The 17,503-nt window shown below is 41.7% G+C and overlaps 1 protein-coding gene and 1 pseudogene across 1 annotated transcript; both read right to left on the minus strand.

Annotated features, from left to right (window-relative positions):
• Positions 1–407: 407 nt before the first annotated feature.
• LOC120866476 lies at positions 408–1,343 on the minus strand (annotated as a pseudogene).
• A 10,805-nt stretch (positions 1,344–12,148) lies between these two features.
• On the minus strand, positions 12,149–13,084 carry LOC120866477 (olfactory receptor 4D2-like). The gene has a single exon (XM_040244242.1). It carries the CDS (start codon positions 13,082–13,084, stop codon positions 12,149–12,151), a length of 936 nt encoding a protein of 311 aa, XP_040100176.1.
• Between the last annotated feature and the right edge of the window lie 4,419 nt (positions 13,085–17,503).

A 17,503-nucleotide genomic window follows, 5' to 3' on the forward strand; every position in this document is an offset into this window, starting at 1 on the left:
CCCCATCCATAGATGAGAAACTCTAAGCTTTCCCTTGTGATTGGAAGAAGCCCTGGGTTTCAAATCCCACCCATATCTCCTGTCTTGAAACTTGGGGATCAGAGGAACCATCTCCTGGCCATTTCCTCTCTTTCTGTTCATCACTGAGCAAGTCACTTCTGAGTTTTCTCATTTCTAAACTGTTTAATACAAGAATAACATATCCACTGTCAGTTTTCTGAGAATGAGGTAGAAGTATGAAAGTGCCTAACACAATACTGACAGAACAACAGCTCCATAGAAATATTAATCTCCGTAGATATATTAATCTCAACTGTTGCATTCCATGAGGACTTACCTTCACTTCTCATATGGAAAAACAAAGTTCAGAGAGAAGATTTGTCATTTAAAGTCAACTTATGTTAAGTTCACTCCCTGCTGGAAATCACTAGGCGTTTCCCTAATCTCTTCATGGCTGCCTGCATCTCCTGGTTCCTCAGGGTGTAGATGATGGGATTGAGCATGGGGGTCAAGACAGTGTAGCTGATGGACACAGCCTTGTCCATGGGGAAAGAGGTGAAGGGCCGGGCATAGATATAGATACAGGGAATGAAGATCATAGACACCATGATGATGTGGGTGGTGCAGGTGGAAGCTGCCTTCCTCCTCGCCTGCCCAGACTGGGACCTCAGCATCACCAGGATGACAGTATAAGAGATCAGAAGGAGGAGGAACCAGATGAGGACCAGCATCCCACTGTTGGAGATCATAAGGAACTCCAGCAGGGAGGTGTCTGTGCAGGCAAGCCTCAGCATTTGTGGAACATCACAGTAGAAGTTATCTAGGATGCTGGGTCCACAAAAGGGCAATGGGAGCATCAGAACCAGCTGGACCATGGAGTGGACAAAGCCCCCTACCCAGGCAGCCACCACCAGCCCCACACACACTCGAGTGTTCATGATGGTGATGTAGTGGAGAGGCCGGGAGATGGCTATGTAGCGGTCATAGGCCATCACTGAGAGGAAGAAGACAGTCCCACCTCCCAAGAGGTGGAAGAAGAAGATCTGGGCCATGCAGCCCTGGTAGGAGATGGTCTTCTTCTCAGCGAGGAAGTCCACCAGCATCTTTGGGGCAGTGACTGAAGAGAAACAGAGGTCTATGACGGCCAGGTTTCTCAGCAGGAAATACATAGGTGTGTGGAGCCTGGAATCAGAGGTCACTGTGATCATGACGAGGAGGTTTCCCATGACAGTGGTGGTGTAGACAAGCAGGAACACCAGAAACAGTAAAAACTGGAGCTCCTAATTCTGGGAGAACCCTAGGAAGACAAATTCTGATACCCACGTGAGGTTCCCTGAATCCATGCTGTCTTCTCCATACTCCTAAAGGAAACAAGGCAGAGACCTAGACACATGAAGTTATTGTTTGCCCTTTTAGGGCTCAAGGGCTCAATTCAGTCATCCAAGGAATTATGATGGACATCCTCATGTACAGATCACAATATCAAGTGCTAATTCAATGACTTGTCTCTTGAAAGTTTACTAGTTTGTGCTTGAATACACATACATGAGATATCTTAAAACCATCTAGAAACACGTGCCACCTGCCTTTCTAAGATTCAATGTAATATAGGGGTGGGAAGCCCTCAGAATTCTTCAGAACCAGAGCCAAAATTTCAGAGCATCCATTTCCTTGAGAGAGATTTGGCTTTGAGCTACTTTCTTAATCTGCATTACAATTTCTATATCTGTAAGAAATATATTTTCTTTATAGAAACTGCCTAAGGGATTAAGTAAAATAACACAGAAAGTTCCTAGGACAGTATCTGCAATAATAAATGTTAATTACTCTCTTCTGTGCAGTCTTCTACTCCACTCCAGTCTCTACTACATTTTTTACTAATCACTTTTCCTTTTAAAAAAAATAATTTATTAAAAAATGTCCTTGCCTTTATGCAACTTAAAGGTTACTTTCCATTTACAGTTGTTAGAAAATATTGGCTGTTGTGTCAATCATTTTTCATGTAACACATTCATGGTCACATTTTTTCATATGAACTCATCAGTATGGTCATGAACTTTTCATGTGCCTGTGTTTCTCCTTCACAATTCAACCATAAGGTGCTAGACACATAGGTCTTGATTTCACAATTTATTTGTGCTCTGCACTGTCCATCCTTGCTCATAGTCAGTAATTATTATTAAAAAGTACTCGGTGTTATGGCTTGATGGGTGAAAACCTACTTGGTGTGCAATGATACCTGCATGGGAAAAGCAAGGGAGACTCTGCACAGAGCTGCACACCTGGGGCATTCCATTCCTTTCCATCCTCCAGAGTAGCTGGCCCCTTACCAGCTGAGGCTCCTCAGATTATAGGTGGAGACAAGGGGCAAAGGGGTAACTATTTTGTTAGTGAAGAAATTAAACGAATATATTGTTTAAAGGAGAAATAGAGCTCTTCTGAAAGATCAGTAATTTTATTTATTTTTTTCTTTTCTTTTGGATTTTATTTCTAAGCTTCATTTTCTTTTAAGCTGTAACTTTTCTTTCCTGGTAGAGTCTTACTACACATTCATATCATATGGGAGCCACCAAAAGGTTCAGGGTAGAGAACAGTGAGCTCAATTGTGTGATTTTGATTGACTGGGATGTTGACTGGACATCAAGTTGATTGGACAGGACACACGGAGGATGAAGGGAGCTCAGTTAGGAACTGCATGTGGTTAAGGCAGTAGAGAAGGTGAGTATAGCCTGAACTAGGGTGGTAGAAATAGCACTAACTGGAAGTAGGGTTGAGAGGACTTGGTGATAGTTTGGGCTTCCCAGGTGGTGCGAGTGGTAAAGGACTGCCTGCCAATGCAGGAGACATGAGACGCAGGTTAGATTCCTGGACTGGGAAGATCCCCTGGAGGAGGGCAGGGCAACCCACTCCAGAATTCTTGCCTAGAGAACCCCATGGGCAGAGGAGCCTGGCAGGCTACAATCCATAGGGTCACAAAGAGCTGGACATGACTGAAGCAACTTAGCAAGCATGCATGGTGATAGTTTGGATTTAGGGGAAGAGGAAGATGTCATGAATTATCCTTAGATTGCTGCGTTGGGCTATTGAGTGGTGATGGTAATGCTTAGTTCCCTGACAGAGTAGCCCTGAGAGTAGAGGAGGGTTCAGAGGAAGGTGATGAGTTCAGTTCAGGACAATCTGTTCACTGAATGTGGCCTTTACAACACAATGGAAGAGTAGAAAGTTGACAAGCCAAATGGGATTCTTAGCAACTGCACTGTTGTAACATGGCATGCAAAATTCAGGAACATGTCACATTCAATCATAAATAATCTGTTCCTTTGGGAATCAAGACAGATTAGCAGTTCAACAATTCATGAATCTAAAAGTTTGGATCTGTTGCACAATTATCCATTTCTCTCTGCAGTCACACACCTTAAGTATCAACAGAAGCCTCTTTGTCTCTTAGAAATACTCTTTTCACATGTGAGTGGCCAGTCTCAAGAACTGAAGAGAATTTCAGGACCTGCCACCACTTGCACACGCTCTTGCCCCTCTGGTTGAAGGTCTGAAGAATGGCCATTTTAGAAGATGATATTGAATCCAGCGTAGAAAAGAAAGAAAAATGTTGAAGGTAGAGAAATAGAAATAGATGAAGAATTAAGGGGAGGAAGAAAATTACAAGGAAGGAAAATGGGGAAATAGAATGAGTGAAGGAAGGGGAATGGAAAGGTGGTTGGGTGGGGGAGTGAGTGGAACTAAAGGTAAAGAAGGACTTGGAGAGTGAGAGACAGAGGTGACAGGTGAGGATTAAATGCCCTCCCTACTCCCCCTGCCTCATCCCATCCCCCCACACTGACCTCTGGACCTCTCTTATCTATCAGAGACAATTCCCTTCTTGTTTTTCACTTCAATTTGCTTTTACACCAGGCAGGAAAGTTATGACCAACTCAGACAGCATATTAAAAAGCAGAGACATTACTTTGGCAGCAAAGGTCCATCTGGTCAAGGCTACAGCTTCTCCAGTAGTCATGTATGGATGTGAGAGTTGGACTATAAAGAAAGCTGAGGGCTGAAGAATTGATGCTTTTGAATTGTGGTGTTGGAGAAGACTCTTGAGGGTCCCTTGGACTGCAGGAGATCCAACCAGTCCATCCTAAAGGAGATCAGTCCTGAGTGTTCATTGGAATGACTGATGTTGAAGCTGAAACTCCAATACTTTGGCCACCTGATGTGAAGAGCTGACTCACTTGAAAAGACCCTGATACTGGGAAAGATTGAAGGTGGGAGAAGAAGGGGACAACAGAGGATGAGATGGTTGGATGGCATCACCAACTCAAAGGACATGAGTTTGGGTAAACTCTGCAAGTTGGTGATGGACAGGGAGGCCTGGCGTGCTGCAGTCCATGGGGTTGCAAAGAGTCAGACATGACGGAGCGACTGAACTGAACTGAACCTTCTATATAAGTGTCCATGAGACCTTTCTAAATGCTGATTTATTCATGTTCTCCTCTCGCTTCTACTCTTAGTGATGCTCACCAGAGCCCCTTAGGGTCCACATCCAACACTTTGTGGATCTAGTCAGAGTAGAAACATAGACACATGTGCATGCCACTCAGCATGTCACGCGGACTGTAAAACATAACCTCCATCTGCCTTTCTAATCAGTATTTGCACCTCTAATGAACCACTAGCTCTTCAATGGATTATAGTCTTAGACATGCCATATTTCTTTCCTGAAATTCTGTTCCTACCTTCTCAACACTAGAAAAGGTCCACCACTTAAATGTCACCCTCTCTGCCACTTCTGTCACTACTTCTCCCATGCAAACAAATTCCCCATTTTTCAAGGCTCTTTAACATCAAAACAAACCTCTGTTGCAGGTTTCTCATTATTCTTTTTTTTTTCAGCATCTCCCCTCAACCAGCTACATCATAATGTCAATATCTTGCTAACCCCAGAACTTGGAACAGCAACTCTGATATAGCACATGCTCAGTAAACATTGTTAAGTTAATGTATTAAGTAGGTAATGGAAGGTTTTTAAAGTAATTTTACTTCTCCTGTGTTCCCTATCTCACAAGGCCAGTGGTTGGGTGATTGTTGGTTGTTGAAACTACTGGGCTTTACATGCAACCTGAAGCAGCTGTTTTGACAGCACATTCCCCACCCCCATTCCAAATGACTTCATGAGGCTCTCCTCCAACATTAGACTTAGTACCATCATGCCTCTGTCACTTTTTTATACTCACCACCCTTCAGCAGATGTTTCAAAGAACTTAATCACCTTTGGCAGGTATGAAAACCCTCAGGCTCTCACCTTCCTTCAACCCTGAATGGGAGAAGAGAATTCAGATCCTGCATTGTTCTAGGAGGTCCTCTCTATGAGCTTCAAATTTCCTGATCTCTGCCCATACCTCACACACACGATTCATGGCCGTGACCCCGGGGAAGAGGGTATATCCTCAGGGAGAAATTATTGGACTGAGCTCAGGAAGTGGAGCTGAAATGATTCCCACTGGGGGCAAGGAACAGTGGGGGTTGTTAAAAAGTATCTAAGTCTCTCAAAAACACTCACTGTATGAGAGGTCTACCTTGAGGGCAAAAAACTAAAAAAAATAACAAAATTCAAAACACACACATACACACGCACACCAAAATGAAAGAAAAGACAACAAAAAACATTGAAAATTGTAGATTTATGACATGTAAGATTAGGAGACCAAGATTTGAAAAACCAGATTCTCTCAGTTTGTGGGATTTTTTGAACCTATTGTGTTAGAATCACTCAAGGGGATGTTAAACCTGAGAAATGCCCATGCAGAAAACTTTGATTTAGTAGATCTTGGATGGAGCTGGAGAATTCAAATTTCTAATAAGCTTGCTTTCAGGTGAAGCTGACACTGCTTTTCTGGGGCCACATTTTGAGAACCACTAACTTTGAGTTTCGCTGCTCTTGTCAGCTACAATAAACAGTTCTTCTCACAGTATCACAGTAAGACAAATGGTTTGATAGCTTACTTAAAAAAAATTAATTGATCTTTACATGGACAACATCATAGGTTGGAAAATCTTTGTATACAACATTGGAAATAAATCCTATGAATCTTATTTTGTCAATCAGATCTCAAGGTTGATTCTCCATCCCTATCCAATTCTATTTCACCATCTATAAAACTCTAGTACTCTTTATATGGGCTTCCCAGGTGGCACTAGTGGTAAAGAATCTGCCTGGCCGTGCAGGAGATGTAAAAGACTCGGGTTCAATCCCTGGGTTGGAAAGGTCCCCTGGAGTAGGAAATGGCACCCATTCCAGTATTTTTGCCTGGAGAATTCCATGGAGAGAGAAGCCTAGCAGGCTACAATCTGTGTGGCTGAAAAGAGTCAGATACAACTGAGTGATTGAGTACTCAACACAACAACACATACATTTTTAGGTTAACATTAGTTAACATGATGGAAAGTTATCCTTTTTAAAGAATATTTTCTTGGACTCTAAAATTACAGTGGATGGTGACTGCAGTCATGAAATTCAAAGACACTTGCTCCTTGGAAGGAAAGCTATGACAAACCTAGACAGCTTATTAAAGAGCAGAGACATGACTTTACGGACAAAGGTCTATATAGTTAAAGCTATGGTTTTTCCAGTAGTCATGTATGTCTGTCAGAGTTGGATCACAAAGAAGGCTGAGCACTGGAGAATTGACAATTTTGAACTGTAGTTTTGAAGAAGTGAAAGAGGAGAGTGAAAAAGTTGGCTTAAATCTCAGCATTCAGAAAACTAAGATCACGGCATCTGGTCCCATCGTTTCATGGGAAATAGATGGGGAAACTGGAAACAGTGGCTGATTTTATGTTTTGGACCTCCAAAATCACTGCAGATGGTGACTGCCACCATGAAATTAAAAGACACTCACTCCTTGGAAGTAAAGTTATGACCAACCTAGACAACATATTAAAAAGCAGAGACATTACTTTGTCAACAAAGGTCCATCTAGTCAAGGCTATAGTTTTTCCAGTAGTCATGTATGGATGTGAGAGTTGGACTATAAAGAAAGCTGAGCACTAAATAATTGATGCTTTTGAATTGTGGTATTGGAGAAGACTCTTGAGGGTCCCTTGGACTGCAGGAGATCCAACCAGTCCATCCTAAAGGAGATCAGTCCTGAGTGTTCATTGGAAGGACTGATGTTGAAGCTGAAGCTCCAATACTTTGGCCACCTGGTGCGAAGAGCTGACTCATTTGAGAAGACCCTGATGCTGGAAAAGATTGAGGACAGGAGGAGAAGTGGGAGACAGAGGATGAGATGTTTGACGGCATCCTTGACTCAGGGGACATGAATTTGAGCAAACTCCGGGAGATAGTAGAGGACAGGGAAGCCTGGCATACTGCAGTCCATGGGGGTCTCAAAGAGTCAGAGACAACTAAGTGACTAAACAGCAAGAAGAATAGGAGAGCAGTGAGAGGTAGGTCTGGGTACATTTCATGCTTAGGATACAAAAAATAAGACATATATTCTCCTCTCAAGGAACTCACAGACTGATGGGAAAGCTAACCCCAGAAACGCATGTTAATAAATGCTTTTGTAGCTCTACTAGGGCAATGCTCAAAAGTTAAAAGACTGAGAAACCAACCATGACTGAAAGAGTAGGAAAACTTTGGAGAGGAGATGACATTTAAGCAGAAGTAAAGTACAAGTGTGTTAGGCATACAGAGGAGGGAAAGTGTATCTGGCAAAAGAACAAAGGTCCAGAGATGAAATGGTACAGCATACGCTCCATGAACCCTGCAAGCCTCAGTGAAGCTTGAGCACAGGAGAAGTGGAGAGGCATTTAGGTGAAGAGCAGACAAGGATCACTCTAAATAGTGTTAAGAGACCAGTCTCATACATTTAGGTTTTTACCTTCAGAGATGTGGGAAGCTAGTGGAGGACATCACACAGAAGAATGACCTACAGACAAGGGCCTCCATGACAGCAGGGAGGAGGAGAGAGGGGAGAGCTGAGTGGATGGACATAGCGGTATACAGCTCCTCTGTTTACTCAGTTCTGTTCAGGAAAAACTGAATGAAGGCAGTTAGGGGCTTATAACTGTTCTGTGTTCATGACTCAGTCCATCCCAGCTTCAAAATTATTAAAGATGTGAGTAGCGTGAAGATCTGAAGGAGGAAGGGAAAGGGAAATGGGAGCTAAGAAAGAATAAGGATAAAAAGGTAATTAAGAAAAATCAGGAGTGAAAGCCCGTGAGCCACCAGAGACACACAGTTCTCTGATATCAGGACAGAGGTTCAGTGAGTCTGTGGTGCTCTTGGCCTCTCCCTCATGAGCCAAGTTGCCTCCATGCTTCATTATGGTGTGTGTCCTCACACATCTCATTCAAAAGCTGGAGGAGAGGAAAGGGGTAGGGAGCAATTTCTTTATCCTCCTTCATCTCTTATCTCTACTCATGGAGAAGAAACCTTCTCCAGAAGCTACTTGGCTAACACATTTTTTGTTGTAATTTTCAATCCTGGATCAGATACACACGTCAGGAAGCCTGGCTTCTAAATGTTCTAGGAAAGTGCACACTTATGTTCGGGGACAAGCAAGAGGGAGGTGGTTGGGAATAGCTTTGGGTAGACCCCCAAGAACAAAGTCATCTTCTTATAAAGCACCTGGAATAGGGAAAGAATATGATGCACCAGAGGTAAAATTGTGAGGAATGTAAACGAAAGAATGAGTAAGAATTTATTCTCTAAAGAAGTACTGACCCATCACTCTCCCTACCATACCACAAAATTTAAGCATCTAAGACAAAGACAGGAAAGCAAGATTTTTCTTTGCAGAAACAGTAACTCCAGAAAAATAGACCTCCATGTTTTGATATTCGGATGTCCCCCAGTAAATAGCGGATATCCACCTGAACCTCTAAGATAAAGTCTAAAAGCTTTTATATGAAAGTGAAAGTGTTAGTCAGTCAGTTGTGTCAGACTCCTTGCAACCCCTGGACTGTAGCCCACCTGGTGTCTCTGTCCAAGGAATTCTCTAGGCAAGAAAACTGAAGCCAGGTTGCATTTCATTCTCTAGGGGAATCTTCCCAACCCAGGGATCAAACTTGGGTCCCCCTCATTGCAGGCAAATTCTTTGCTGTGTGAGCCACCAGGGAAATGCTTTCATATAGAGATGTACAAATTTGTATTTACTGCCTTGTTCTTAAGTGTAGATAGCCAAGGATCAATAAGAGATTAAGGAAGGCCACTGAGACAAAAAGGAAAAAACAAATAAATAGGAAAATGAATGAGAAGTAAGCAGAAATAACATAGGAAACATACAAAAAGTTTATATAAGTAGTCCATGGGGTCGCAGGAGTTGGACATATGATTGAATGGCAACAACAGTTCAACAAGAAAAAGGCAAAAACCCAATTTTCCAAATAGGCAATGGGATTGAATATATATTTCTCTAAAAAAGTATTTAAATGCCCTATGATAAATAATGCTCAACATGAAATGATGTTCAATATCATCAGTAATTAAGGAAATGAAAATAAAACCCATGTGATACTACTTCATACCTGATAGGATAGTAGTGGTAATAGCAGTAATAACTAACAAGTGTGAGAATGTGAAGAAATTAGAAAACTCATAAGTTCCAAGGGGAATGCTGCTATAAAAAACACTTTCACAGTTCTTCAGAATTAACCACATGATCCAGCAATTCTACTCATTGGTATATACTCAAAGGTTCTGAAAATAGGTATTCAAACAAATATTTGTTAATAAATATTAGCAGTAGCCCTTACAATAGACAAAATATGGAAACAATCAAAATGTCATTCAACAGATGAGTGAATAAGCAAAATGTACTGTATCCGGACAGTGGAATAGTATTCAGCCATAAAGAAGAATGGGGTACTATTAAGCAAAACCAAGGGGAAACTCTTCCAGATCTAATGAGTCTAAAAAGACATGACAGCTAAATGCAACACATGGCTTCTCACCAGATTCTCTGTTTATCAGACTTTATTGAGAAATCTGGCAAAACTTGAGTAGAAACTAAATATTATATTCTATCAATGTTTGTTTTATATTAGTTTTAATCACTGTATGGCAGTATTGGGGGAAATTTTCTTTGTAGGAAATGCATACAAATATTAAGGAGTGGTGGGCATTGGGTTGGTAACTTACCCTCAAACTTTCAGGAAAAAAATCTACTATACTTACAAATTTTCTGTAAGTTTGAAGTTTCTCAAAGAGTGTAAAATGTTTTTAAAGTTAAATTTTAAAAAAAGTTAAGATAGAACTTGGTAGCAGAATATCATGTTATCCTCTAGAAAAGAAAAAAAATTTTTAAATTAGATATTAATATGAGCTAACTGGGCGACCCAACGGCTCAGTAGGTAAAGAATCTACCTGCAGTGCAGGAGACATTGGAGATGCAGGTTCAGTACCTGGACTGGAAAGATCCCCTGGAGGAGGAAATGGCAACCCACTTCAGTATTCTTGCCTGAAAAATTCCATGGACAGAGGAGCCTGGCAGGTTACAATCCAAGGGGTTTCAGAGTCAGGCAAGACTGAGAGACTAAACACACATTAGCTAACACTAAAATAAAAGATTGATATACCTGATTACATGAAAACTAACACAAAAATAAAGAAGACAAACCATAAACTGGGAGAAGGCATTGTAATAAATATAGCCGGCAATAAATCAGCAACCAAATTACACAGGCACTCCTATACTACATAGAAACAGTCAGTAGAAAAGCAAACAAAAAGCGTTCATGGGAAATTGCATACAATAAAAAGTATGGAAAGAAATGTGACAGAAATACAAATTTCTCTACAGTGAAATATTTTTACCCACTTTAATCGGCACTTCTACTTGCAGATATATGACCCAAGCCCCTCAACAAAACAACAAGTAGAAGAATATTCAAAAGAGCACTGTTTGCAACAGCAAAAACTGGGAACAATCCCTCTAAGCTTATTCTCACAAAGGAATATTATACAGCAGAGCAAATGAATAAACTACAGCCAAAAAGAATAACATGTATCATTTAGAAACATACTGTGGAGAGGAAAAAAGCAAATCCTGGAATATTATATGCAATGTAATATTTGTATGAAGCTCAAAATAGCAAAATAAAACAATATGCTGATTATGTAAAAATGCAATGAGATTATTTTTATAAGCAATGGAATGATAAACACAAAATTCAAATAAATGGTTTCATCTGGGGAAAAGTCATGTGATGAAGAGGACCTATAGGCAGGTATAAGCTATTGGTACTCTGTGGTTCTTGAATTGAGTATCATGTACATGAATATTCATACTATATTACATAGTGTTTTGAAATTACATGTTTTACACGTAATCTTTTGCTTGTAATAATCATTATACTATACTAAAATGTACAGTGAAAAAGTGTGACTTGAAGTGTTATTTTCAACTTGAAAATAACATGTAATTCCATATGTTATCTCACAGTTCTTATATATGACTCATAATAAAACTGGGAGGCTTGGGATCAGATATTAAGATCAGTGAGTTTGTTGATAAGAAGTTATGAGTTCAAGAGAAGGCAAGTGTCTCATGCAAGGTCATCCATTTGGTAAGTGATGGGTTCAGTTCAGTTCAGTTCAGTTCAGTTCAGTCGCTCAGTCGTGTCCGACTCTTTGCAACCCCACAAATCACAGCATGCCAGGCCTCCCTGTCCATCACCAACTCCCAGAGTTCACTCAGACTCACGTAGTTCAGTAGTTAGGGTCTCCAAATTAAAGTTAAGACTCAGAATCCTGGGCAGTCTCCAGTAATCCAGTCTCACACCAAAATGAGGTACTGAGAAAGAGGTCAAAATACAGAAAACAGAACTGCTCTTCTGGGGAAATGCTATCATTCTAACCGGAAACTAACTGTCCACCAAGAAGGCAGAAAGGAGAGTGTGGCTTGCCAGAATGTTTCCATGACAACAAATGTTGCTGTCATTGGAGTGTTCAAATCATCTAACACAAACAAAAGTAAGAATTTACCTTTTTCCTCAAAATCTGGGTAAGCTGGTTATTTTCAATAGGCATTCACTTCTATGATGACCCTTATAACACATACACAAGTTATTGAAGAGGCCAGTTACAGCAGCTCTCTCTCCTAACTATCAATGGAAAACAAAGCCAAAGAGAAGTGACCCACTATCACTCTCTTTTACAAAGCAGCCAGCGCCTCCCTAATCTCTTCACTGCTGCCTGCATCTCCTGGTTCCTCAGGGTGTAGATCATGGGGTTGAGCATGGGAGTCATGACTGTGTGGCTGATGGATACAGCCTTGTCCATGGAGAAGGAGGTGAAGGGCTGGGCATAGAGGTAAATGCTTGGAATGAAGACCATAGACACCACGATAATGTGGGTGGTGCAGGTGGAAGCTGCCTTCCTCCTTGCCTGCCCTGAGTGGGACCTCAGCATCACCAGGATGGCTGAGTAGGAGACCAGGAGGAGGAGGAACAAGATGACATCCAGCATCCCACTGTTGGAGATCACGAGGAACTCCAGGACAGAAGTGTCAGTGCAGGCGAGTCTCAGCACTTGTGGAACATCACAATAGAAGTTATCTAGGACATTGGGGCCACAAAAAGGCAGTGGGAGCATCAGGACCAGCTGGGAAATGGAATGAATAAAGCCTCCCACCCAGCTTGCCACCACCAGCCCAGCACAGAGCTGAGTGTTCATGATGGTGACATAGTGGAGGGGCCGGGAGATGGCAACAAGGCGGTCATAGGCCATCACTGAGAGGAAGAAGACCATGGCACCTCCCAGAAAGTGGAAGAAAAAGATCTGGGCCATGCAGCCCTGGTAGGAGATGGTCTTCTTCTTAGAGAGGAAGTCCGCCAGCATCTTTGGGGTAGTGACTGAGGAGAAACAGAGGTCTATGACGGCCAGATTTCGCAGCAGAAAATACATGGGTGTGTGGAGCCTGGAATCAGAGCTCACCGTGACCATGATGAGGAGGTTTCCCATGACAGTGGTGGTGTAGACAAGCAGGAACACCAAAAACAAGAAGAGCTGGAGCTCGTGAGTCTGTGAGAGCCCCAGGAAGACAAATTCTGGTACACATGTGAGGTTCCCTGGTTGCATGGTGTCTTCTCCGTACACGTGAAGAAAACACACCACAGACAGAGATGTATTAGTGCTCAGGGGGTTAAATTGAGTTCCAGTTCTAGATGATGGACATTTTTGTGCAGATCATAATTCCAGATACTGATTAAATGGCCTTGCCTTTGGAACATGTACAAGTTGGTGCTGAAATATATATTCATGCTATATCAAAAGCCATCCAGAGACACATACAGGGCTGCTTTTTAAACATTCTGTGTAGTACAGTGATGAGAAGATGTTTGGAGTCCAACAGACTTGTAGTCAAATTCCAGAGCTTCTTATTCTTGAGATTTGACCCAGAGTAAGTTATTCAAGCTCTCTGTCTCAGTTTCCACAACAAAAATGTTGTCTCTATGGACTGTCTAGGAGATTAAATAAGATAACACATAGGTTCCTGAAATAGTACCTGGAATATTACGTGGTAATCACTCTCTGTGTAGTGTCCTACTGTAAAGATCTCTTGCCTTCTTCCAAGTCTCTAATACATTTTGCACCAATCATTTCTCATGTAACAGCTAACATATCAAAATGTTAATGAACTTTTTGTTTCTAGGTTTTTCCTCCCCAATTCAACCATAACGTGCTACTGACATTATGTCTTGATTCACAATTTATTTGTGCCCTGCAGTGCTCATGCTTTGTGATAGTCAATACTCAAAAAGCATGTGGTGTTGACTCTGGGTGGGTAAACAGCTATAGGGAATGACCCCTCTCCCTGGTGTAGGTGACCCCTTCCTGGATGAAGCCAGGACATATATGGTGTGTGTGCTGAGACATGAGGAAGTGGAGAGAGATTCTCTAATTAAAAACACGTGGTGGATACTGTATGAAGGGGATTGGAAGAGCTTTAATAAAAAGCCCAAGAATTTATAAAATGTTACTGAATACAAGAGCAGAAGACACAGGAAGATACTGAAATAAGAGAAATAGAATAGACAAAGGAACAAGAAGAAGATTAAGATTAAGGGGGAGGAAGGGAAGGGAAGGAAAAGGTGGAGGGGTGGGAGACGGAAGGGGAGAAAGGTGAAGAAGGTTAGGGAGGTGAGAGATAGAGGTGACAAGTGAGGATTAAGTGGCTTCTGCGCTCCCCTGTCTTGTCTCACTCCCCTCCTCACTTGCCTCCTGCAATCCATTGTCCATCAGAGATCATTTTAGTCTTATCCTTGCGCTTCCATCTGCCTCCACTCTTGTCTATATACTATATCACTGTCAGAGAAATCTTTCTAAACTCATATTTGATCACCTCCCCCCATCATTATAATCTTTTAATGAGTAGTGAGGGCCCACAGCTTAAAACTCAAACGCTTAGAAGTGACCTAACATGATTTATGGGTTAATTCAGGGTTGGAACACATGCTTACATACATGTGACTCCCTCTTAGTGTGTCACACCAAGTTCTAAAATGTAGGCTCCATCTACCCTTCTCATCAGTATCCCTGGTACCCAGGAACTGGTTGCTGTTCAGGGAATTCTTAGTCTATCACATATGTCATATATTCAGTTGCTTCTGTAGCTTTGGAAATGAATTCTGTTTCCTGGAATATATTCTACAATTTTCTCAACCTAGAAGTCCTCTGATATCACCTTCTCTCTGACTCCTCCATTTCTCCCATCCAGAATTAATCCCTCCCTTCTCAGGGTTCCAATAACATTTTATAAGTACCTCTAATATGGCATTTATCATTTCTTTTATGTTGTCCCTTTGAATTAGATTTTAAATTTAATTACCCAGTAGCCCCAAAATATATAATAGCAACTCTGATTTAGCAGTTGCTCAAAAAACAGTTGACTATCCTAATGTGTTAGGAGAGTTACATGATCTTGTTCAGTGTGACCACGTGGAGAATTCTGTGGTGTATTTCTTTATCCTTTGCTCTCAACATCCTCCCTCTAAGTCACAGGACCATGTTCTCACTTGGTTGTTAAAAGCCTGGTTTTGCACTTGCAACTGGAGGAATCTGTTTTCAGAACTTCATTTCCTCTGCATTACTTTCTGAGGCTCCCTTCACATTTTAGATTTTCTGCCATCAGTTTGTGTCCCTTGTTTATTCTCTGCACTCTCCAGTGAGTGACTCTGGATCCTTCTTACTGTATCCACAGGTGAGGAAACCCTGGTCTCACCTTCCTTCAGCCAGTCTGGGAGAGTGTCTCCAGGTCTTCCATCTTCTTGCAGATCCTTTTTCTCCAGCATCAGTTTCCCAGTTACTGCCCATAATCGAGTATGCAACAATGAGTGTGACTCTGGGAGAAGAGGAGATATCCTTGGGAGAAACTACTGGACTCGGCTCAGGAGATAGGGCTGGGCTGATTACCACTTGGGGGAAGGGAGCAATGGGAGTTGTTAAAAAGTTTCTCAGTGTTTCAAAACCACATATTCATTACAAGTTATCCCTTGGGGACCAAAAGGACCAAGGACAATATAGTTATATAAATTTGTAGAATACAGGATGCCTTGGTCAAGGTCTCTTCAAAAGAAACAGACTACTGGGAATTTTAGAAGAACCCATTTCTTAGACCAGTGATTCTTACCTTTGAGACAATGACTTGCAGAACTTGTTAAAAGATAAATCACTGTGCCCAGCCTCTAGACTTTCTCATTCTGTTGGCCCATGGTAGGGCCCAGAATTTGCATTTGTAACAAGTTCTCAGGTGATGCTGATCCCCTGTTACAGGGACCACACTTCGAGAACCACAGACTTGCTCCTCTCAACAAAATTTTCTCTCTCTTTTCTGGAATCTTATGGATAACTGCCCAATATGCTACTGGAGATCAGTGGAGAAATAACTCCATAAAGAATGAACAGACGGATCCAAAGGAAAAACAACACCCAATTGTGGATGTGACGGGTGATAGAAGAAAGGTCCAATGCTGTAAAGAGCAATATTGCATAGTAACCTGAAATGTTAGGTTCATGAATCAAGGCAAATTGGAAGTGCTCAAACAGGAAATGGCAAGAGTGAACGTCGACATTCTAGGAATCAGCAAACTAAGATGGACTGGAATGGGTGAATTTAACTCAGATGACCATTATATCTACTACTGTGGGCAGGAATCCCTTAGAAGAAATGGGATAGCCATCATAGTTAACAAAAGAGTCTGAAATTCAGTACTTGGATGCAATCTCAAAAATGACAGAATGATCTCCGCTTGTTTCCAAGTCAAACCATTCAATGTCACGGTAATCCAAGTCTATGCTCCGACCAGTAATGCTGAAGAAGCTGAAGTTGAATGGTTCTATGAAGACCTACAAGAGCTTTTAGAACTAACACCCGCCCACCCACCCCCAAAAATGTCCTTTTCATTATAGGGGACTGGAATGCAAAAGTAGGAAGTCAAAAACACCTGGAGTAACAGGCAAATTTGGCCTTGGAATACAGAATGAAGCAGGTCAAAGGCTAATAGAGTTTTGCCAAGAGAACGCACTGGTCATAGCAAACACTCTCTTCCAACAACACAAGAGAAGACTCTACACATGGACATCACCAGATGGTCAATACCGAAATCAGATTGATCATATTCTTTGCAGCCAAAGATGGAGAAGCTCTATACAGTCAGCAAAAACAAGACCGGGAGCTGACTGTGGCTCAGATCACGAACTCCTTATTGCCAAATTCAGACTTAAATTGAAGAAAGTAGGGAAAACCACTAGACCATCCAGGTATGACCTAAATCTAATCCCTTATGACTATGCAGTGGAAGTGAGAAATAGATTTAAGGGCCTAGATCTGATAGACAGAGTGCCTGATGAACTATGGACAGAAGTGCATGACATACTCCAGGTGTTTCTTGACTTCTTACTTTTACATTTCAGTCCCCTATAATGAAAAGGACATTTCTGGGGGGTGTTAGTTCCAAAAGGTCTTGTAATTCTTCATAGAACTGTTCAACTTCAGCTTCTTCAGCATTACTGGTCGGGGCATAGACTTGGACTACCGTGATATTGAATGGCAAAGATGGGCTCAATAAAGGACAGAAATGGTATGGACCTGTAAGCAGAAGATATTAAGAAGAGGTGGCAAGAATACACAGAAGAACTGTACAAAAAAGATCTTCATGACCCAGATAATCATGATGGTGTGATCACTCACACTCACCTAGAGCCAGACATCCTGAAATGTGGAGACAGGTGGGCCTTAGGAAGCACCACTACAAGCAAAGCTAGTGGGGGTGATAGAACTCCAGTTGAGCTATTTCAAATCCTAAAAGATGATGCTGTGAAAGTGCTGCACTCAATATGCCAACAAATTTGGAAAACTCAGCAGTGGCCACAGGACTGGAAAAGATCAGTTTTCATTCCAATCCCAAAGAAAGGTAATGCCAAAGAATGCTCAAACTACCGCACAATTGCATTCATCTCACACACTAGTAAAGTAATGCTCAAAATTCTCCAAGCCAG

This window comes from Oryx dammah, unplaced genomic scaffold (assembly GCF_014754425.2).
Source record: "Oryx dammah isolate SB20612 unplaced genomic scaffold, SCBI_Odam_1.1 HiC_scaffold_8, whole genome shotgun sequence".
Taxonomy (NCBI): Eukaryota; Metazoa; Chordata; class Mammalia; order Artiodactyla; family Bovidae; genus Oryx; species Oryx dammah.